The 19,984-nt window shown below is 42.5% G+C and overlaps 1 protein-coding gene across 7 annotated transcripts in view; it reads left to right on the forward strand.

The window, feature by feature from the left end:
- SYT3 (synaptotagmin 3) overlaps positions 1–19,984 on the forward strand; it is a 404,209-nt gene that overhangs the window by 238,758 nt on the left and 145,467 nt on the right. For all 7 annotated transcript variants that reach the window (XM_068241413.1, XM_068241419.1, XM_068241420.1 and 4 more), the window contains one exon: positions 16,839–17,217. In XM_068241413.1, the coding sequence (XP_068097514.1) occupies positions 16,839–17,217 (379 nt within the window). The remainder of the gene's footprint in view (positions 1–16,838; positions 17,218–19,984) is intronic.

Genomic DNA, 19,984 nt, shown 5'->3' on the forward strand with positions numbered 1-19,984 from the left:
GATAGAGAAGCTATCCGAATACAGTGGAACCTTGGTCTGCATGCATAGATCGTTCCAGACGTAATCCGAAGCACTCTCATATCCAAGGCCAGATTTATATGTTTTGTGCTCCTTTGCCAGCATTCCTGTAGCTTCATTTACATTAGCAGCAACACCCCCCATTCCATGTGTACCACCAATGTACAGCAGCCCTCCTTTTTCATGTACAGCTGACTTGGGCAGACGCCCCCTCTTTTGTGAGTCACTTACCATTTGCTGCCTCCTTTTTTCCATTTGTAGTCTCCTGTTCCATATGCAGCCCCTCTTTCATGTTCAGCTGCATCCTTGGGCTTCAGCCGCCCAGGGCCTGGGCCTTTATCGTCTTTCCAGAAAACTGCCGCCTGCTTATATAAAAGCGAATTTCCCCATAAAGATCAATGGAAATGAAGATGATTCCTTCCACAGTCCAAAAAACAGTTATAGAAAAGTGTTTCATACAAAATACTGTATTGTATAAAGTACCAGTACAAATGTAAAAAAAAAAAACTAACAGAATCGTTGCTATCTGTTGGCTCACCCCAACCTTTTTTGCGTGGCTTTAAAGAGAAACTCCGACCAAGAATTGAACTTTATCCCAATCAGTAGCTGATACCCACTTTTACATGAGAAAAATAATGATTTTCACAAACAGACCATCAGGGGGCGCTGTATGACTGATTTTGTGCTGAAACCCCTCCCACAAGAGGCTCTGGTACCGTACTGTACTCTGGGCAAACTGCCACAATGTAACAATGTTCACAGACAGGAAATAGCTGCTTACAGCTGTCTGTTAAAGCCAGACCAGCTAGAAACAGCTACATAACCTGCCCACAGTAACAATGTCACCATGTAATACATGTCAGAATGTGAATCTGGGAGAGGAAAGATTTTACAATGAGCAAACACTGACTAAATCATGTATACATAATTATTGTAAAAATGAAGCACTTTTTTTATTACATTATTTTCACTGGAGTTCCTCTTTAACAAGGCACTTTTGATGACAGTTGCTCTTGGCCTACTTTTGAAATCACCAAAATGTGACATTGTACATCGGAAGTTGGGAAGAAATTTTTACCTTTAGTGAACCTCCAGACTAAATATCTACTCAGCAGAACTGAAAGGCTTGGTGTTTCTTTAACAGTTTCACAGCATCAGAACTTTGTTTTTCATCATTTTTAGCTGCATTTTTATCTAAGCTCCACCCATCAAAGAAAACTTTTTTCCCTGATGCTGTGCAAAGCATGATGGGATTTCTTATGTTGTTATTCACATTGCCAGCAACTGGGAGAGGTGCCCAGGACACAGGACAGTTGGAACTGTGTCTCATGCTCCATGTCACCTCCTTTCAACCAAAAACATGGCTGCCATCATGAAATCAAACATTTGCCTGTTCTTTTAATACAGGGTGGGTAAGAGATTATATTACTTATCTATTTTAATTCACAAAACTAATGTAACTTAATGACAGTATGTTTGTTTAGGCTGGAGTTCCTCTTTAAGGCTAATTGACTCAGGCCCTGTAAGGTTTTTTGCCTTCTGGATCAATTGGGATATTTGAGGGTTCAGAACAGTGTTATTTTTTTTCTTTTTGGTTGAACTTGATGGGCAGATGTCTTTTATTCAACCAAACTAATTACGTTGCTATGTTACAGTCCCTACACTACAGTTTAAGTACAATTAAAAAGGAACTTTAGGGAAGAGGAGAAGAAAATAAATCAATACTTTGCAGCAGGGGCGTAGCAATAGGCCCTGCAGCGCCTGCGCCCGCGGGGGGGCCCGACCCCCCCCCTGGGGCCCGCTCGGGGCCGTTTTTTGGGGGCTGGAGGGGTGGCAGCATGAGGGGAAAGCCTTGCCCACAGTCGGCGGGAAGAGGGGAAGTTCCCCCCTCTCCCTCACCTCGGGGCTCTGCGCTCCCCTCCAGCTAGTGAATGTGTGTGGGCAGCGGGCAGCGGCAGCGGGATACATACCTTCTTCCTTGCGTTCCATCGCCGCCTTCTCGCTCTAGCGGCTGACGTCACTTCCGGAAGCGGAAGTGACGTCAGCCGCTAGAGCGAGAAGGCGGCGATGGAACGCAAGGAAGAAGGTATGTATCCCGCTGCTGCCCGCTGCCCACACACATTGAAATTCTGCAGGGGGATTTTCAGGTGTCTGCTGCCCACATTACGATTTTCAGGTGTCTGCTGCCCACATTACGATTTTCAGGTGCCTGCTGCCCACATTACGATTTTCAGGTGTCTGCTGCCCATATTACGATTTTCAGGTGTCTGCTGCCCACATTACGATTTTCAGGTGCCTGCTGCCCACATTACGATTTTCAGGTGTCTGCTGCCCACATTACGATTTTCTGGTCACTGCTGCCCACATTGCGATTTTCTGGTCACTGCTGCCCACATTGCGATTTTCAGGTGTCTGCTGCCCACATTACGATTTTCAGGTGTCTGCTGCCCACATTACGATTTTCTGGTGTCTGCTGCCCACATTACGATTTTCTGGTCACTGCTGCCCACATTGCGATTTTCTGGTCACTGCTGCCCACATTACGATTTTCAGGTGTCTGCTGCCCACATTGCGATTTTCAGGTGCCTGCTGCCCACATTATGATTTTCAGGTGTCTGCTGCCCACATTACGATTTTCTGGTGACTGCTGCCCACATTACGATTTTCAGGTGCCTGCTGCCCACATTACGATTTTCAGGTGTCTGCTGCCCACATTACGATTTTCTGGTCACTGCTGCCCACATTGCGATTTTCTGGTCACTGCTGCCCACATTGCGATTTTCAGGTGTCTGCTGCCCACATTACGATTTTCAGGTGTCTGCTGCCCACATTACGATTTTCAGGTGTCTGCTGCCCACATTGCGATTTTCAGGTGTCTGCTGCCCACATTACGATTTTCAGGTGCCTGCTGCCCACATTACGATTTTCAGGTGTCTGCTGCCCACATTACGATTTTCAGGTGTCTGCTGCCCACATTACGATTTTCTGGTGTCTGCTGCCCACATTACGATTTTCTGGTGTCTGCTGCCCACATTACGATTTTCAGGTGTCTGCTGCCCACATTGCGATTTTCTGGTGTCTGCTGCCCACATTACGATTTTCTGGTGTGTGCTGCCCATATTAGGATTTTCTGGTGACTGCTGCCCACATTGCGATTTTCTGGTGACTGTTGCCCACATTGCGATTTTCTGGTGACTGCTGCCCTCATTGCGATTTTCTGGTGACTGCTGCCCACATAAGGATGTTCTGGTGACTGCTGCCCACATTAGGATTTTCTGGTGTGTGCTGCCCACATTATGATATTCTGGTGACTGACTGCTGCCCACATTAGGATTTTCTGGTGACTGCTGCCCACATTAGGATTTTCTGGTGACTGCTGCCCACATTACGATATTCTGGTGACTGCTGCCCACATTAGGATTTTCTAGTGACTGCTGCCCACATTAGGATTTTCTGGTGACTGCTGCCCACATTGCGATTTTCTGGTGACTGCTGCCCACATGGCGATTTTCTGGTAACTACTGCCCACATTGCGATTTTCTGGTGAACTCTGCCCACATTACGATTTTCTGTCCCACATTACGATATTCTGGTGAACGCTGCCCACATTACGATTGTCTGGTGAATGCTGTCCACGTTACAATTTTCTGGTGACTGCTGCTCACGTTACGATTTTCTGGTGAACTCTGCCCACATTATGATTTTCTGGTGAACGCTGCCCACATTACGATTGTCTGGTGAATGCTGTCCACGTTACAATTTTCCTGTGACTGGTGCCCACATTACGATTTTCTGGTGAACTCTGCCCACATTATGATTTTCTAAAGGCCCACATTACGATTTTCTGGTGAACTCTGCCCACATTACGATTTTCTGGCCCACATTACGATTGTCTGGTAAAATGCTGCCCACTTTACAATTAATTTACAGTGAAACGCTGCCCCATTACGATTATTTGGCACCTATGGGGGGGGGGGGCATCCAAATATTCGCAGGGGGGCCCAGTGATTTCTAGTTACGCCCCTGCTTTGCAGAGTGAGAAGTTATGAAATAGAAGAGAGATCAAGAAATGATTGATGTTCACCATGTAATTTGTTCATTTGGTTTGATCCACAATAAGCCTGCATGTAATCATTTTAATACTGGCAGACATAAAAAAAATCTAAAACCACACCCCCTAACAATGCGATAGGCTAAAAAATGTTTTATATATATATAGATATACATACTGTATGCACACAGGGAGATACTGGTTGCTTGGCATTTGGAAACAGCTGTTATTTCCTGCAGTGCATCAAGGCTCCCACAGTGTGATGTCAAGACCTAGGTCCTGACATCACACTGTAGGAGGGGTTTCACCACAATATCACCCATACATACGTCCCTGATGATCTATTCGAGAAAATGTAAGGATTTCTCATGGGAAAGGGGGTATCACCTACTGATTGGGATGAGGCTCAATCCTTGGTTACAGTTACTCTTTAAATTTGACTGTGTTCGTCACATGTTTGTTTAAGCTGTGTGATTCAGCAGCACAGCCGGGCAATTAGCATTGTTAAAAAAGAAACACATATGGCAGCCGGAAGCAGTAGATTTGGGCGCATGAGACAAGTGGACAAAAAGGGCGCCCCATTCACTTCCATTATAAATATCGTTTAATGGGCGCCGAACAGGGAAAAAAAGGCGCCGGAGATTATTAACGTTTTAACAAACGGCGCCCGGAGATTTTTAAGGATTTATAACTATGTTTGTGATGATTTAACTTTACAAAATGAGCCCGTGACGAATAACGTTTATGAAGATACTAAATCACTATTTCTAAAACATTTCTAAAACATTATTATCCACCCAAAAAAATAATTTACATTTTTTTATTTACATTTTTTATTTATTAATGTCTGTAAAACATTATTATCCATAGGGGGTCTTAGGTTTAGGCACCACCAGGGGGGTCTTAGGTTTAGGCACCAACAGGGGGGTCTTAGGTTTAGGCACCAACAGGGGGGTCTTAGGTTTAGGCACCAACAGGGGGGTCTTAGGTTTAGGCACCAACTGGGGGGTCTTAGGTTTAGGCACCAACTGGGGGGTCTTAGGTTTAGGCACCAACAGGGGGGTCTTAGGTTTAGGCACCAACAGGGGGGTCTTAGGTTTAGGCACCAGGGGTTAGGGATAGGTACAGGGAGGGTTTTTAATAAACGTAAATATAAGTTTCACTTTACAAACAGGGAAGATTAACGTTTTAAGAATTGCCGATCTCATACACATTATTTAGTGATTTATAAATTCTTAAAACACTATTTCTAAACGAAATTCTACACAATATTTCTATAAACGATATTTCCATTTAACGTTTATACCACGCGCCCTTTTTTCCCGACGCCCTTTTCGTACGTACCATGGCAGCCTCCCTTTCCCTCTCACTTCAGCTGTCCTTTAACGCTGCAATCTTTCCCCAAGGTGATATGTATCACATTCCAAGGAGAAGGTCACCAAGGATTTTACAATGAGCAAACACTGACTAAATCATGTATACATAATTATTGTAAAAATGAAGCACTTTTTTTATTACATTATTTTCACTGGAGTTCCTCTTTAACAAGGCACTTTTGATGACAGTTGCTCTTGGCCTACTTTTGAAATCACCAAAATGTGACATTGTACATCGGAAGTTGGGAAGAAATTTTTACCTTTAGTGAACCTCCAGACTAAATATCTACTCAGCAGAACTGAAAGGCTTGGTGTTTCTTTAACAGTTTCACAGCATCAGAACTTTGTTTTTCATCATTTTTAGCTGCATTTTTATCTAAGCTCCACCCATCAAAGAAAACTTTTTTCCCTGATGCTGTGCAAAGCATGATGGGATTTCTTATGTTGTTATTCACATTGCCAGCAACTGGGAGAGGTGCCCAGGACACAGGACAGTTGGAACTGTGTCTCATGCTCCATGTCACCTCCTTTCAACCAAAAACATGGCTGCCATCATGAAATCAAACATTTGCCTGTTCTTTTAATACAGGGTGGGTAAGAGATTATATTACTTATCTATTTTAATTCACAAAACTAATGTAACTTAATGACAGTATGTTTGTTTAGGCTGGAGTTCCTCTTTAAGGCTAATTGACTCAGGCCCTGTAAGGTTTTTTGCCTTCTGGATCAATTGGGATATTTGAGGGTTCAGAACAGTGTTATTTTTTTTCTTTTTGGTTGAACTTGATGGGCAGATGTCTTTTATTCAACCAAACTAATTACGTTGCTATGTTACAGTCCCTACACTACAGTTTAAGTACAATTAAAAAGGAACTTTAGGGAAGAGGAGAAGAAAATAAATCAATACTTTGCAGCAGGGGCGTAGCAATAGGCCCTGCAGCGCCTGCGCCCGCGGGGGGGCCCGCCCCCCCCCCCCTGGGGCCCGCTCGGGGCCGTTTTTTGGGGGCTGGAGGGGTGGCAGCATGAGGGGAAAGCCTTGCCCACAGTCGGCGGGAAGAGGGGAAGTTCCCCCCTCTCCCTCACCTCGGGGCTCTGCGCTCCCCTCCAGCTAGTGAATGTGTGTGGGCAGCGGGCAGCGGCAGCGGGATACATACCTTCTTCCTTGCGTTCCATCGCCGCCTTCTCGCTCTAGCGGCTGACGTCACTTCCGGAAGCGGAAGTGACGTCAGCCGCTAGAGCGAGAAGGCGGCGATGGAACGCAAGGAAGAAGGTATGTATCCCGCTGCTGCCCGCTGCCCACACACATTGAAATTCTGCAGGGGGATTTTCAGGTGTCTGCTGCCCACATTACGATTTTCAGGTGTCTGCTGCCCACATTACGATTTTCAGGTGCCTGCTGCCCACATTACGATTTTCAGGTGTCTGCTGCCCATATTACGATTTTCAGGTGTCTGCTGCCCACATTACGATTTTCAGGTGCCTGCTGCCCACATTACGATTTTCAGGTGTCTGCTGCCCACATTACGATTTTCTGGTCACTGCTGCCCACATTGCGATTTTCTGGTCACTGCTGCCCACATTACGATTTTCAGGTGTCTGCTGCCCACATTACGATTTTCAGGTGTCTGCTGCCCACATTACGATTTTCTGGTGTCTGCTGCCCACATTACGATTTTCTGGTCACTGCTGCCCACATTGCGATTTTCTGGTCACTGCTGCCCACATTACGATTTTCAGGTGTCTGCTGCCCACATTGCGATTTTCAGGTGCCTGCTGCCCACATTACGATTTTCAGGTGTCTGCTGCCCACATTACGATTTTCTGGTGACTGCTGCCCACATTACGATTTTCAGGTGCCTGCTGCCCACATTACGATTTTCAGGTGTCTGCTGCCCACATTACGATTTTCTGGTCACTGCTGCCCACATTGCGATTTTCTGGTCACTGCTGCCCACATTGCGATTTTCAGGTGTCTGCTGCCCACATTACGATTTTCAGGTGTCTGCTGCCCACATTACGATTTTCAGGTGTCTGCTGCCCACATTGCGATTTTCTGGTGTCTGCTGCCCACATTACGATTTTCAGGTGTCTGCTGCCCACATTGCGATTTTCTGGTGTCTGCTGCCCACATTACGATTTTCTGGTGTGTGCTGCCCATATTAGGATTTTCTGGTGACTGCTGCCCACATTGCGATTTTCTGGTGACTGTTGCCCACATTGCGATTTTCTGGTGACTGCTGCCCTCATTGCGATTTTCTGGTGACTGCTGCCCACATAAGGATGTTCTGGTGACTGCTGCCCACATTAGGATTTTCTGGTGTGTGCTGCCCACATTATGATATTCTGGTGACTGACTGCTGCCCACATTAGGATTTTCTGGTGACTGCTGCCCACATTAGGATTTTCTGGTGACTGCTGCCCACATTGCGATTTTCTGGTGACTGCTGCCCACATGGCGATTTTCTGGTAACTACTGCCCACATTGCGATTTTCTGGTGAACTCTGCCCACATTACGATTTTCTGTCCCACATTACGATATTCTGGTGAACGCTGCCCACATTACGATTGTCTGGTGAATGCTGTCCACGTTACAATTTTCTGGTGACTGCTGCTCACGTTACGATTTTCTGGTGAACTCTGCCCACATTATGATTTTCTGGTGAACTCTGCCCACATTATGATTTTCTGGTGAACGCTGCCCACATTACGATTGTCTGGTGAATGCTGTCCACGTTACAATTTTCCTGTGACTGGTGCCCACATTACGATTTTCTGGTGAACTCTGCCCACATTATGATTTTCTAAAGGCCCACATTACGATTTTCTGGTGAACTCTGCCCACATTACGATTTTCTGGCCCACATTACGATTGTCTGGTAAAATGCTGCCCACTTTACAATTAATTTACAGTGAAACGCTGCCCCATTACGATTATTTGGCACCTATGGGGGGGGGGGGCATCCAAATATTCGCAGGGGGGCCCAGTGATTTCTAGTTACGCCCCTGCTTTGCAGAGTGAGAAGTTATGAAATAGAAGAGAGATCAAGAAATGATTGATGTTCACCATGTAATTTGTTCATTTGGTTTGATCCACAATAAGCCTGCATGTAATCATTTTAATACTGGCAGACATAAAAAAAATCTAAAACCACACCCCCTAACAATGCGATAGGCTAAAAAATGTTTTATATATATATATAGATATACATACTGTATGCACACAGGGAGATACTGGTTGCTTGGCATTTGGAAACAGCTGTTATTTCCTGCAGTGCATCAAGGCTCCCACAGTGTGATGTCAAGACCTAGGTCCTGACATCACACTGTAGGAGGGGTTTCACCACAATATCACCCATACATACGTCCCTGATGATCTATTCGAGAAAATGTAAGGATTTCTCATGGGAAAGGGGGTATCACCTACTGATTGGGATGAGGCTCAATCCTTGGTTACAGTTACTCTTTAAATTTGACTGTGTTCGTCACATGTTTGTTTAAGCTGTGTGATTCAGCAGCACAGCCGGGCAATTAGCATTGTTAAAAAAGAAACACATATGGCAGCCGGAAGCAGTAGATTTGGGCGCATGAGACAAGTGGACAAAAAGGGCGCCCCATTCACTTCCATTATAAATATCGTTTAATGGGCGCCGAACAGGGAAAAAAAGGCGCCGGAGATTATTAACGTTTTAACAAACGGCGCCCGGAGATTTTTAAGGATTTATAACTATGTTTGTGATGATTTAACTTTACAAAATGAGCCCGTGACGAATAACGTTTATGAAGATACTAAATCACTATTTCTAAAACATTTCTAAAACATTATTATCCACCCAAAAAAATAATTTACATTTTTTTATTTACATTTTTTATTTATTAATGTCTGTAAAACATTATTATCCATAGGGGGTCTTAGGTTTAGGCACCACCAGGGGGGTCTTAGGTTTAGGCACCAACAGGGGGGTCTTAGGTTTAGGCACCAACAGGGGGGTCTTAGGTTTAGGCACCAACAGGGGGGTCTTAGGTTTAGGCACCAACTGGGGGGTCTTAGGTTTAGGCACCAACTGGGGGGTCTTAGGTTTAGGCACCAACAGGGGGGTCTTAGGTTTAGGCACCAACAGGGGGGTCTTAGGTTTAGGCACCAGGGGTTAGGGATAGGTACAGGGAGGGTTTTTAATAAACGTAAATATAAGTTTCACTTTACAAACAGGGAAGATTAACGTTTTAAGAATTGCCGATCTCATACACATTATTTAGTGATTTATAAATTCTTAAAACACTATTTCTAAACGAAATTCTACACAATATTTCTATAAACGATATTTCCATTTAACGTTTATACCACGCGCCCTTTTTTACCGACGCCCTTTTCGTACGTACCATGGCAGCCTCCCTTTCCCTCTCACTTCAGCTGTCCTTTAACGCTGCAATCTTTCCCCAAGGTGATATGTATCACATTCCAAGGAGAAGGTCACCAAGGACTTCTAATCCGCCCAAGTACACCTTATATAACCTGACAGATGCAATATCTATCTGACATCCATCAAATGTCCTGGACATTCTGATAGAACATCAGTAACAAGCAGCGTGTTCTTTTAATCAAATATATGATTGTGATGATCTCATAGGATAATTCCTGTTCCTGGCTGGTGGGTGATATGAGAAAGTCATGCTCTCTGGGTAACAAGATGTAGTTGAATATTATGTTCGCTAGGGAACGAGAGTTCTCGGCTTGGAGCCGCTCTGCTGACTGAGAAGTGACTTTAAAATGAAGCATGATGTACCGAGATGAATGAATAATGACATCTCTCCAGAGCTGAGCTGTTGTTACTAGTATTGCGTTCATATGAAAGAATCTACATTTGCACTCCACTTTTGTTCTTCTTTATTATTTATACAGAGTTTTTAAATTTCAACTGAACATTCACTGAAAAAAAAACATGGCAATTGTCTATAAATGAACATGTTTTTGAAAGAGTTGCTAGGCAACACAAGTCTTAAGGACGCTAAAGCCGTCATTAACCTCTTGACGACCAGCTAACGCCGATTGGCGTAAACTGGTCGTCTGCGGGTTTCCATGGAAACGGCTGCTCGTTCGAGCGGCCTTTCCATGTCCATTCACGGAGGCTGTCTCTGTGAACAGCCGGAGAGCCGCCGATCGCGGCTCGCCGGCAAAATGTAAACACGCGGGGAAGAAATCCCCGCTGTTTACATCATACGGCGCTGCTGCGCAGCAGCGCCGTAAGGCAGATCGGCGATCCCCGGCCTCTGATTGGCCGGGGATCGCCTTCATTTGATAGGCTGAAGCCTATCCTATAATGCGCAGGACGGATATCCGTCCTGCGCAGCTCAGAGAGGGAGGTAGGGGGACGGCGCGCCGAAAACGCTGCGGAGGGGGGCTTTGAAGAGCCCCCCCACAAAGCGCAGAGAGCCGGCGGTGATCAGACCCCCCCAGCAGGACATCCCCCTAGTGGGGAAAAAAGGGGGTAAGTCTGATTGCCCTGGCTAAAACCTGATCTGTGCTGCGGGCTGGAGAGCCTACGCAGCACAGATCAGACCGAAATCCACTGGTCGGCAAGTGGTTAAGTTCCAGGTGTGTTTAGAGGCTAAAAGGAATTACCACCCTGTGCGGTAGGTTTTACAATCCTTTAACCCAAACCAAAAGAGAAAAAAAAAAAGTATCCTACCTAATAATACGCAAGTGTCCCTGCGTTCACCTGTCTCTGTGTCCCTGGGTCTTTGCGTTTGCGCCACTGCACATGTGCGCACAGACAGCCGTTGGGCCTAAAGAAAGATGGGCCAGGGTGCGCATGTCCGTGGGCGATGGACGGGTGCGCACGCATGCACACTAACATGTGGCGGCGGCGGGACAGACCTAAAGCCCGTTTTTATTTACAATTATATAGCTTTTTTATAACATTGCATCATAATGTCACAGTTGCAGTTTTAAGACCACACTCTGTTTTTTAAGCTATAAAACAAAGTAATAAATAATGAACCTTCGAACCTTCCTGCAGTAAAACTTTCTCTAAAACTGTCTCTCACTGTTTCTTGTCAGTATAAGTTCTTCAGACAATAGGGCTGTATTCGACCCAGTGGGTCAGAGAGCTCAGAGAAGCTCTTTTGCATACTGAAGTTTCTTAATTCGTCCTGTACTGGAAACAATATGAGGCTTTTTTCTTTGCTACTAATGTTCTATTTCTTAGCTGTACTGCACATACAATTCACTAGTGTCATCAGTTTATTTTAGTTTCAGGTTTGCTCTACAATCTGTGTGTGCTGCACTATAAGCAGTCATTTGATTGCAGTAGGAAGGTGTAATTCCACAAGGAATACAATTCAGTAATGGATTCTCTCCCAAGGGATATTATACAAGGCTGGTTGGAAGTGAGAAATACTTTAGTTCTATGTGTGAATATAATTAGTGAACTCAAACAATTCCTAGCATGCTTTACAAACTGAATGAGAGCTTTATGACATTTTTCTATGTTTACATTGTCATTGTAAACGAACGTGGAGGCAGATGGGTTTGCTTTATACAAATTAGTGATAATAGTAATCTGCTAATTACAATTACACACAATTTCGCATCATTTTTCACAATTACGGTCATATGTAATAACGATTTAGAAATTCAATTGGTTTTGCGTAACCCGTTCACAATTTTGCACAATTTTCACGTAATGTTGTGTTGACTGAGATGATCAAAAGGCTACCGTCTCCAAAATTGCTGCATATGTTAAAGGGCATGGTGGGAATATCTAAAAAAAATAGATTTTTCAAAAAATACCTTACATTTTTTGGGAGAACCGATTTTAAATATAGAAAGGAAAAAATAATATTTGAACTTTTAATATTTGAACAATTTTTCTTTGCAGTTTCAAAATCGATTATCTCAAAAACTACAAGGTATTTTTTTAAACTGCTTGTTCGGCTTATTCCCACTATTCCACTTAAAGGATACCCGAACTGACATGTGACATGATGAGATAGACATGTGTATCTACAGTGCCTAGCACACAAATAACTATGTTGTGTTCCTTTTTTTCTTTCTCTGCCTGAAAGAGTTAAATTTTAGGTATGTAAGTGGCTGACTCAGTCCTGACTCAGACAGGAAGTGACTACAGTGTGACCCTCACTGATAACAAATTCCAACTATAAAACACGTTCCTAGCAGAAAATGGCTTCTGAGAGCAAGAAACAGATTGAAAAAAGGAATTTCTTATCAGTGAGGGTCACACTGTAGTCACTTCCTGTCTGAGTCAGGACTGAGCCAGCCACTTACATACCTGATATTTAACTCTTCCAGGCAGAGAAAGAAAAAAAGGAACACAGCATAGTTATTTGTGTGCTAGGCACTGTACATACACATGTTTATCTCATCATGTCACATGTCACTTCGGGTATCCTTTAAAGGGAATCTGAAGTGAAAATAAATGTATGATATATTAAATTGTATGTGTAGTACAGCTAAGAAATAGAACATTAATAGCACAGAAACCAGTCACATATTGTTTCCAGTACAGGAAGAGTTAAGAAACTTCAGTTGTTATCTATGCTGAAGAGCTTCTCTGAGCCCTCCGACTAATTTAGTCGGCTACAGTGCTGTTTTCTGATGCACTTATACTTCAAAGAAACAATAACAGGCATGTTCTGATAAGATTTGAAGTGCAGGGGAGTTCAAAGGGTCATTAGCTCTGATCTGTTTCATAGTTTAAAATACAGTGTGTGGTTTTTAAATTGCAAATGTGATAGAATGATGCAATGTTATAATAAAAAGCTATATAACTGAAAACAAAAACTTGAGACTATTTTCTTTTCTACTAATATTCTATTAAATATCCGTACTACACATACAATGCATTATAAAAGGTTTTTTTTTTGTTTTTTTTGCTTCCGTTTAACATGCGTAGGAATTCTAGTCCTCATGGACAACAAACAAACTTCATGCAGATAGCATAGCATCTTTCATCTTTCAGCACTCCTTCCATTCATTCAGCTATACCTTTATCGCTACTTATCACAATGAATCAATCTATATCTTGGGGGGGGGGGGGGGGGGGGGGTTGCCAACATACATATTGCTAAGAATGATTTCATTCAACTTGCATTTTAATCGGAAAAAAAATAAGAAAAAAAATTGAAAACCCACACATTTGCTAATTTTGTTTGTCCCGGTTATTGTAACGTTTAAATTGTGTCCCTTTTATTGTTACAAAAAAAAAATTGTGTCCCTAGTACAATGTATGCCGATAATATTTTATTTGCAAATAAAGGTGTATTTCTTAGTGTTTTTTTTATACTATAACAATAATTACAAGCCTTTATTTTATTATTATTAAAAAAAAGTCTCTAAGGTAACTTTTTATGTAGTTTTTTTAATGATGTCATTTTTTTAACCGTTGTTTTATTTTGGTAACTATAGGGTAAGGGTGGAAGGAGTTAAAGAAATAATAAAAACGTATAATTTTTCTATGTAAAAGTGTATAATGTAGTATTAGGGTGTATTTTTACTTTTTGGCCACAAGATGGTGCTACACTAACTTCTGTGTTCCATAAATAGAAGAGGAACGAAGTGTATACATCGTGTTTACATCTGTTTTTTTAAATAAGAGCAGTGTGCTGCTGCCGGAGGCTCTAATTCATTACAGGCATGGTGATCGGGGTTGGAAACCGCTGTTTCCTATTCCACGATCATGGAAGGACAGGATTGCGGCACATGCAAATAGGAGATACGCAACGATCCTGAGCGGCGGTGGTAAGTAAACAGAGACGCATATCTATGCCCCTGTGCCTGAAGTGAAGTTCACAGGGACGTAGATGTGTGGCAAAGGTACAGAAGTCTTAAAACAGGAATGGCAGTGCTGCAAGGCAAGTGTACTATTCACTGCACCACCACCTTGCACTCCTCCATCCTAAATACAACGGGATCAAATGCTGATCTGGCATATCGTGTAATTTAAAGGACAAGTGACCTGAGAGGGATATGGAGGCTGCCATATTTATTTCCTTTTAAACAGTGCAAATTGCCTGGGCTGCTGATCCTCTGCCTCTAATACTTTTAGTCATAGATCCTGCACACAGGATACAGCACATCAGATGTTTGACTTAAAGAGAAACCGTAATCAAGTATTAAACTTCATCCCAAACAGTTGCTGATACCCCCTTTCCCATGAGAAATCTATTCCTTTTCTCAAACGGATCATCAGGGGGCGCTGTATGGCTGATTTTGTGGTGAAATCCCTCCCACAGTGTGATGTCAGCGCCTCACAGCACTGAGGTACTGACATCATATTGTGGGAGCCATGTTGCATTGTGGGAAATAACAGCTGTTTCCAACTGCCAAAAGTGCAAGCAGCATCACCTGTCAGCAGTAAAAATGTCACCATGTGATAAATGTCAGAATGTAAATAAGGGAGAGGAAAGATTCTACAATGGGCAAACACTGGCTAAATCGTTTATACATAATTATTGTAAAAATTAAGCATTTTTTTGTATTACATTATATTCACTGGAGTTCCTCTTTAAGTTTGACTGCATTTACCGCATGCTTGTTTCAGGTGTTATTCAGACACCACTGATGCATGAAAGATCAGTAGGATGCCAGGCAACTGGTATCGCTTAAAAGGAAATAAATATGGCAGCCTCTATAGACCTCTCAGGCTATTGTAGCATTTTACGTTACCTATTATCTTTCACAGATCATCCAATATTGAAGTTGTCAAATTTACTCACATTTGCACACAAGTGATTTTCTTTTAAGTTATGAATACTTTCACAATGTTATAAGAATCTGAAATGATATACAGAATGTTTTTTAAGCATGAACTGGTGGAGCAGCGAACTACTGAAGCACCTGTGTGCTTGCAGGGATCAGCTCTCCCCTCTAATTAAAGATGGCTGAACATACAATGAGACATGACGTTTCGAGGAGCGACTTTCCTCATCATTTACAAAACTGCCCCTGTGCAGGAGAGCCCCAGAGCCTTGTCCGTGCAGCCGTAATTAACATGATACCGTTTGTGTGCTTGACGTGATGTCATGACCAATGAGTTCATCAAGTGAAATGTTGAGGCTTCAGAAGAATTTTAATTGGTTGTGTGGCTTAGTTTTCTTGGAGCTCCAATGGTGTATCAATCCCATAAAAAGATTCAGTTCAGGACTTGTGATGTGTTACTGTTTTACAATAAATTTTATTTTGCAACATTTTAACTGAAATAACCCAAATTTAACTGCAACTGACCAGAAGACAAACAACCTCTGTGTTGATCCCTGTAGTCATGCAAGTTAATAAAAAGTTTATTGCGCCTTTGGCAGGGCTGTCAAGTTTGTTTCGGACATTGATATGCATGTGCGGTTTTACTATGTAGATGGATGTAGATTTTAGGAACCAGTTCTCAAAAATGTCTCATCTAACTTGTACCAGAAATGCAAAGACCATTACTTCAGACTCATCCTTCAGGATTTGTCCTTCGTACTCGACATGGTTGTCCATTCTCAGCTCCTCCAGACACTTTCATTTTTGGCTGGTTTCACAGTGCAAACTGCCAGCGTTGCGGCACACCCACCATACCGCTTAGCACGGTCAAAAACAGGCCTTCAGGGAACATTGCATAGTGTACGGTGTTCCCTGTCTGGCTACCAGCCAAACAAAAAGTGACACGGTCACTTCCTGCTTTGGTTATGCGGAAGCATATTGTAAAAATATGCTTCCACACATGCGCGCCGCTTTGTCAACTTTTTTAAAAACCCCGCTTCGCCATAGACTAACATGACTTCTGGGCCACGCAGATCGCCGCAGGTCCCCCTCAGTAATGTAGTTTTGCGCTAGCTAATTTGTTCAGTTATTTTTCCTTGTTATTTTTTTCTTCGCTTACTCTAGTATACCAAGCTAACGTTAATGACTCGCGTAAGTACTAACTCAACTGTATATGTGCTTTATCCTTATGTGAAGTTTATTACGTGATTCTTGTCATCCCTTTTCAATGTACTACTGCATTAACTGCACTACTTATGTTCCTCTACATAGAGTTAATCACTACGAATATCACTTTTATGATCTTTTACTTATTTGCATCTCTAAAATGGTATAACTGTATGCTATTGAAATTTCAATAAAAATATTGAGAACAGATAAAAAAAAGATTAAAATTATATTACGTGGCTTACCTCAAAGATGACACCACTTATGGTACAAAACTGCTTAATAGCCTTAAGTGGCGTCATCTTCGAGGTAAGTTACCTCATATGATCTCAATCTTTTAATTATTTTATTCTCCTGGGCGCCTCTCCTCCTCTGTGGTACATTCTTTTCATGCTTCATAGTTTAAATTTAGTAATGAAAGACAAAAATCTGAACCATTTTTTAGTCTTAACATTGTATTTTTTCATGCAGATGTCTCGGTTAGCCTGCTGTCCGTCATTGTCACCTTCTGTGGAATCGTCCTCCTCGGAGTCTTGCTCTTCGTCTCCTGGAAGTTGTGTTGGATCCCCTGGAGAGACAAAGGTTCTTCACAGACTCAACGCAAAGATCATGGACATCATGGGCTTCTCCACCACTCTCACTATGGAGACTTGTTGGTGGATCGTGTTGAGCTTGGAACGGAGATGGCTGAACGCTCGTATTTGGACATGGACTCCTACCCAGAAGCCAACATTAAAATCAGTCAGACGTCTCCAGACATACCAGTAGACAGCCAGGGTGTGACCAAGGAATCCCAGATACCTTATGCACAGTCACACCAGCAAGTTGCAAATATGGCTCCTTCTACCAGGTAAGCATTGCCCATTGAGCTTGTAAAGGGTTTTTATTTATTTTTTTATTCATGATTCAGTTTTTTTCTCTTGCAGCTTTTTAATTATAGATTTTTTTATTTTAAATAAAGTGAAACATTAGCGTAACCTAAAAATTGCATAAAAAGATGTTCTCTTGAACATTTCTGAGCTACTTCACACCTGTTGTTTTAAGGTACCGGTATCTAAAGGGGCATTTTGCATGGTGGCTAATTATTCTTTTTAAATGTTAGTGGGGTGCATCGAAAAGGGATCAAATGAAATGATTAATTGATTGAAAATGTGAATAAATAGAAAGGATACACCACCACATGTACATTGTCTGAACTGTGCTGGAATACTGCAGTTGGGATTGCAATGCACTGAATTAGAATGTAGATCTGTTTCTTATTACAACTATAGTGTGATTTCTGGATTGAGATGGGGAGGGAAGAAGAGATGGAAATTCTTGGAAACAGTTTACACAAGACCCCTGTAGATGTTTACTGTTTCATTATACCAAAATAGGAGGGTAATAGGGTGACTGAAGTGCCCTGTTCTTTGTTAAAGGGAACCGGAGGTGAGAAGGATATGGAGGCTGCCATATTTACAGTATTTCCTTTTAAACCATACTAGTGGCCTGGCTGTCCTCCTGATCCACTGCCTCTAATAGTTTTAGCCATACGGTAGACCCTGAACAAGGATGCAGCAGATGAGGTACTCTGCCTCAGCTGACTCCGGTTTTACTAGATTAGTCACATGCTTGTTCCAGGGTTTTGCCTCAGCCATTACTTATGTCAGTAGGCGAACAGGGCTGCCAGGCAACTGGCATTCATTTTTACAAGAAAATAAATATGGCAGCCTCTATATACCTCTGGTTCCCTTTAAACCCGATTTTCCAGTGTTGTCAGAACATCCTTAAAGGGACACTGAAGTGAAAAAAAAATATTATGATATAATGAATTGGTTGTGTAGTACAGCTAAGAAATAAAGCATTAGGAGCAGAGACATAAGTCTAATATTTGTTTCCAGTACAGGAAGAGTTAAGAAACTCCAGTTGTTATCTATGCAAATAGCCATTGAGCTCTGCGACTTTGAAAGTAGTGGAGAGCTCTGACTTCTGATTAGGTTATATCAACTGTATTGTGTTTTTCTTTTGCAGAAAACAGTTCAGGGCAGGTCAAAAGTTCACTGCCTGTTCTGCAAAAACTTTTAGAATGCTGATTAATGTGTAAACTGCAAGTATTAGAGAATGATGCAATGTTATAAAAAAAAGCTGTATAACTGAAAATAAAAATATGAGAATTTTTTTTTGCTACCAATGTTCTGGTAATTACCCCTACTACACAACCAATTCATGATATCATAATTTTTTTTTCGCTTCAGTGTCTCTTTAAAGGAAACCTAAAGTTAAAAAACAAAAAATGCCCATTTACGTACCTGGGGCTTCGTCCAGCCCCTGAAGTCTTCCTGGTCCCTTACCATCATCCTGCGCTCAGCAGTTCCTCCGGTGCCCCCCTCCAACGCTGGATGCGCAGCCCCATCACACTTCCATGGACGGGAGTGCTCTGCACTTTCGCAGTAAGCAAAACTTGCTTGTGCATGTGCAGTGGCCGGCTGACTCGTCAGTAGATTACGGAGAGGGACACCGGAGGAACAGCTGAGCCCAGGTTGACGGCGCGGGACCAGGAAGATTTCAGGCGGCTTGAAGAAGCTCCAAGTAAGTAAATGGACATTTTTTTTTACATTTTTGGTTCACGTTAAGGCCCCATTCACACTGGGAATTGCAAAATGCTGGCAAAATCACTAGCAATTTGTAAAGCGATTTTCCTGTAATTTTTCATTGTACATGACAGCGATTTTGTAGTGATTGCGTTTTGTGGTTCTTTAACATTGAAATGCAATTGCTTCAAAATCACAAAAAAATTCTGTCTGCACCATGATTGTGATTTCTGCAAATTGCTAATCGCTGGCAATCGCTACAGTGTGAACACTACTATTGATTTGCATTGCCATAGAGCTTTATCAAGCGATAGCGATTCATAGACAAGCAAGAAATCCCTGGTAAACCGCTCCAGTGTGAATGAGGCCTAAAGAGCAACTATATCAAACATTTTAAACATTTAAAATACATACACATATACACATAAATGTGCATTGATTACTTTTTTCTTATGACTCTGTCAGTTACAGTAGGTAGTGAAACCCTGACAGACCTGTTAGGCTTTGGACTAGTCCATCTCCTCATGGGGAATACCCAGTTATTTATTTCTTTACAAAAGCACTTACTTTATGGCAGTGGTTTAGTGCAACTGCTAAAATAGAGTGCAAACAAGTAGGGAAGCTGCCGGACCTATTTGTATAGATCCTTTCCAGGGAGAGCTTTAGTAAAGAATAAAGATAATACTGAGAATGCCCCATGAGGAGAAGGACTAATCCAAAATCTGTTAAATTCAGCGATGAGTGACAGATAAAATCCAAATGACTTTCATTCGGGTTTCATCCTCTTAATTAGTGCACCTGAGCGTGTGTCTGTGCGTCCCACGCTGCATTCCAAGTCATGTCACATGACTATAAACACTTCCTCCTTCAATCCGGAAGGAGGAGGTGTTTTTAGTCATGTGACGCGGCTTGGGACGCAGCGTGGGAGGCACCATGGGAAGGATGAAAGAAGACTCGTGCTGGGTAAGTTTAACCCCCCTCGCCCACGTTTAGGTGCACTAGTTAAGAAATAAAGTCATTCAAATTTCATCTGAATACAATGCGGAG

The sequence above is a fragment of the Hyperolius riggenbachi genome, chromosome 6 (assembly GCF_040937935.1).
Source record: "Hyperolius riggenbachi isolate aHypRig1 chromosome 6, aHypRig1.pri, whole genome shotgun sequence".
NCBI classification, from domain to species: Eukaryota; Metazoa; Chordata; class Amphibia; order Anura; family Hyperoliidae; genus Hyperolius; species Hyperolius riggenbachi.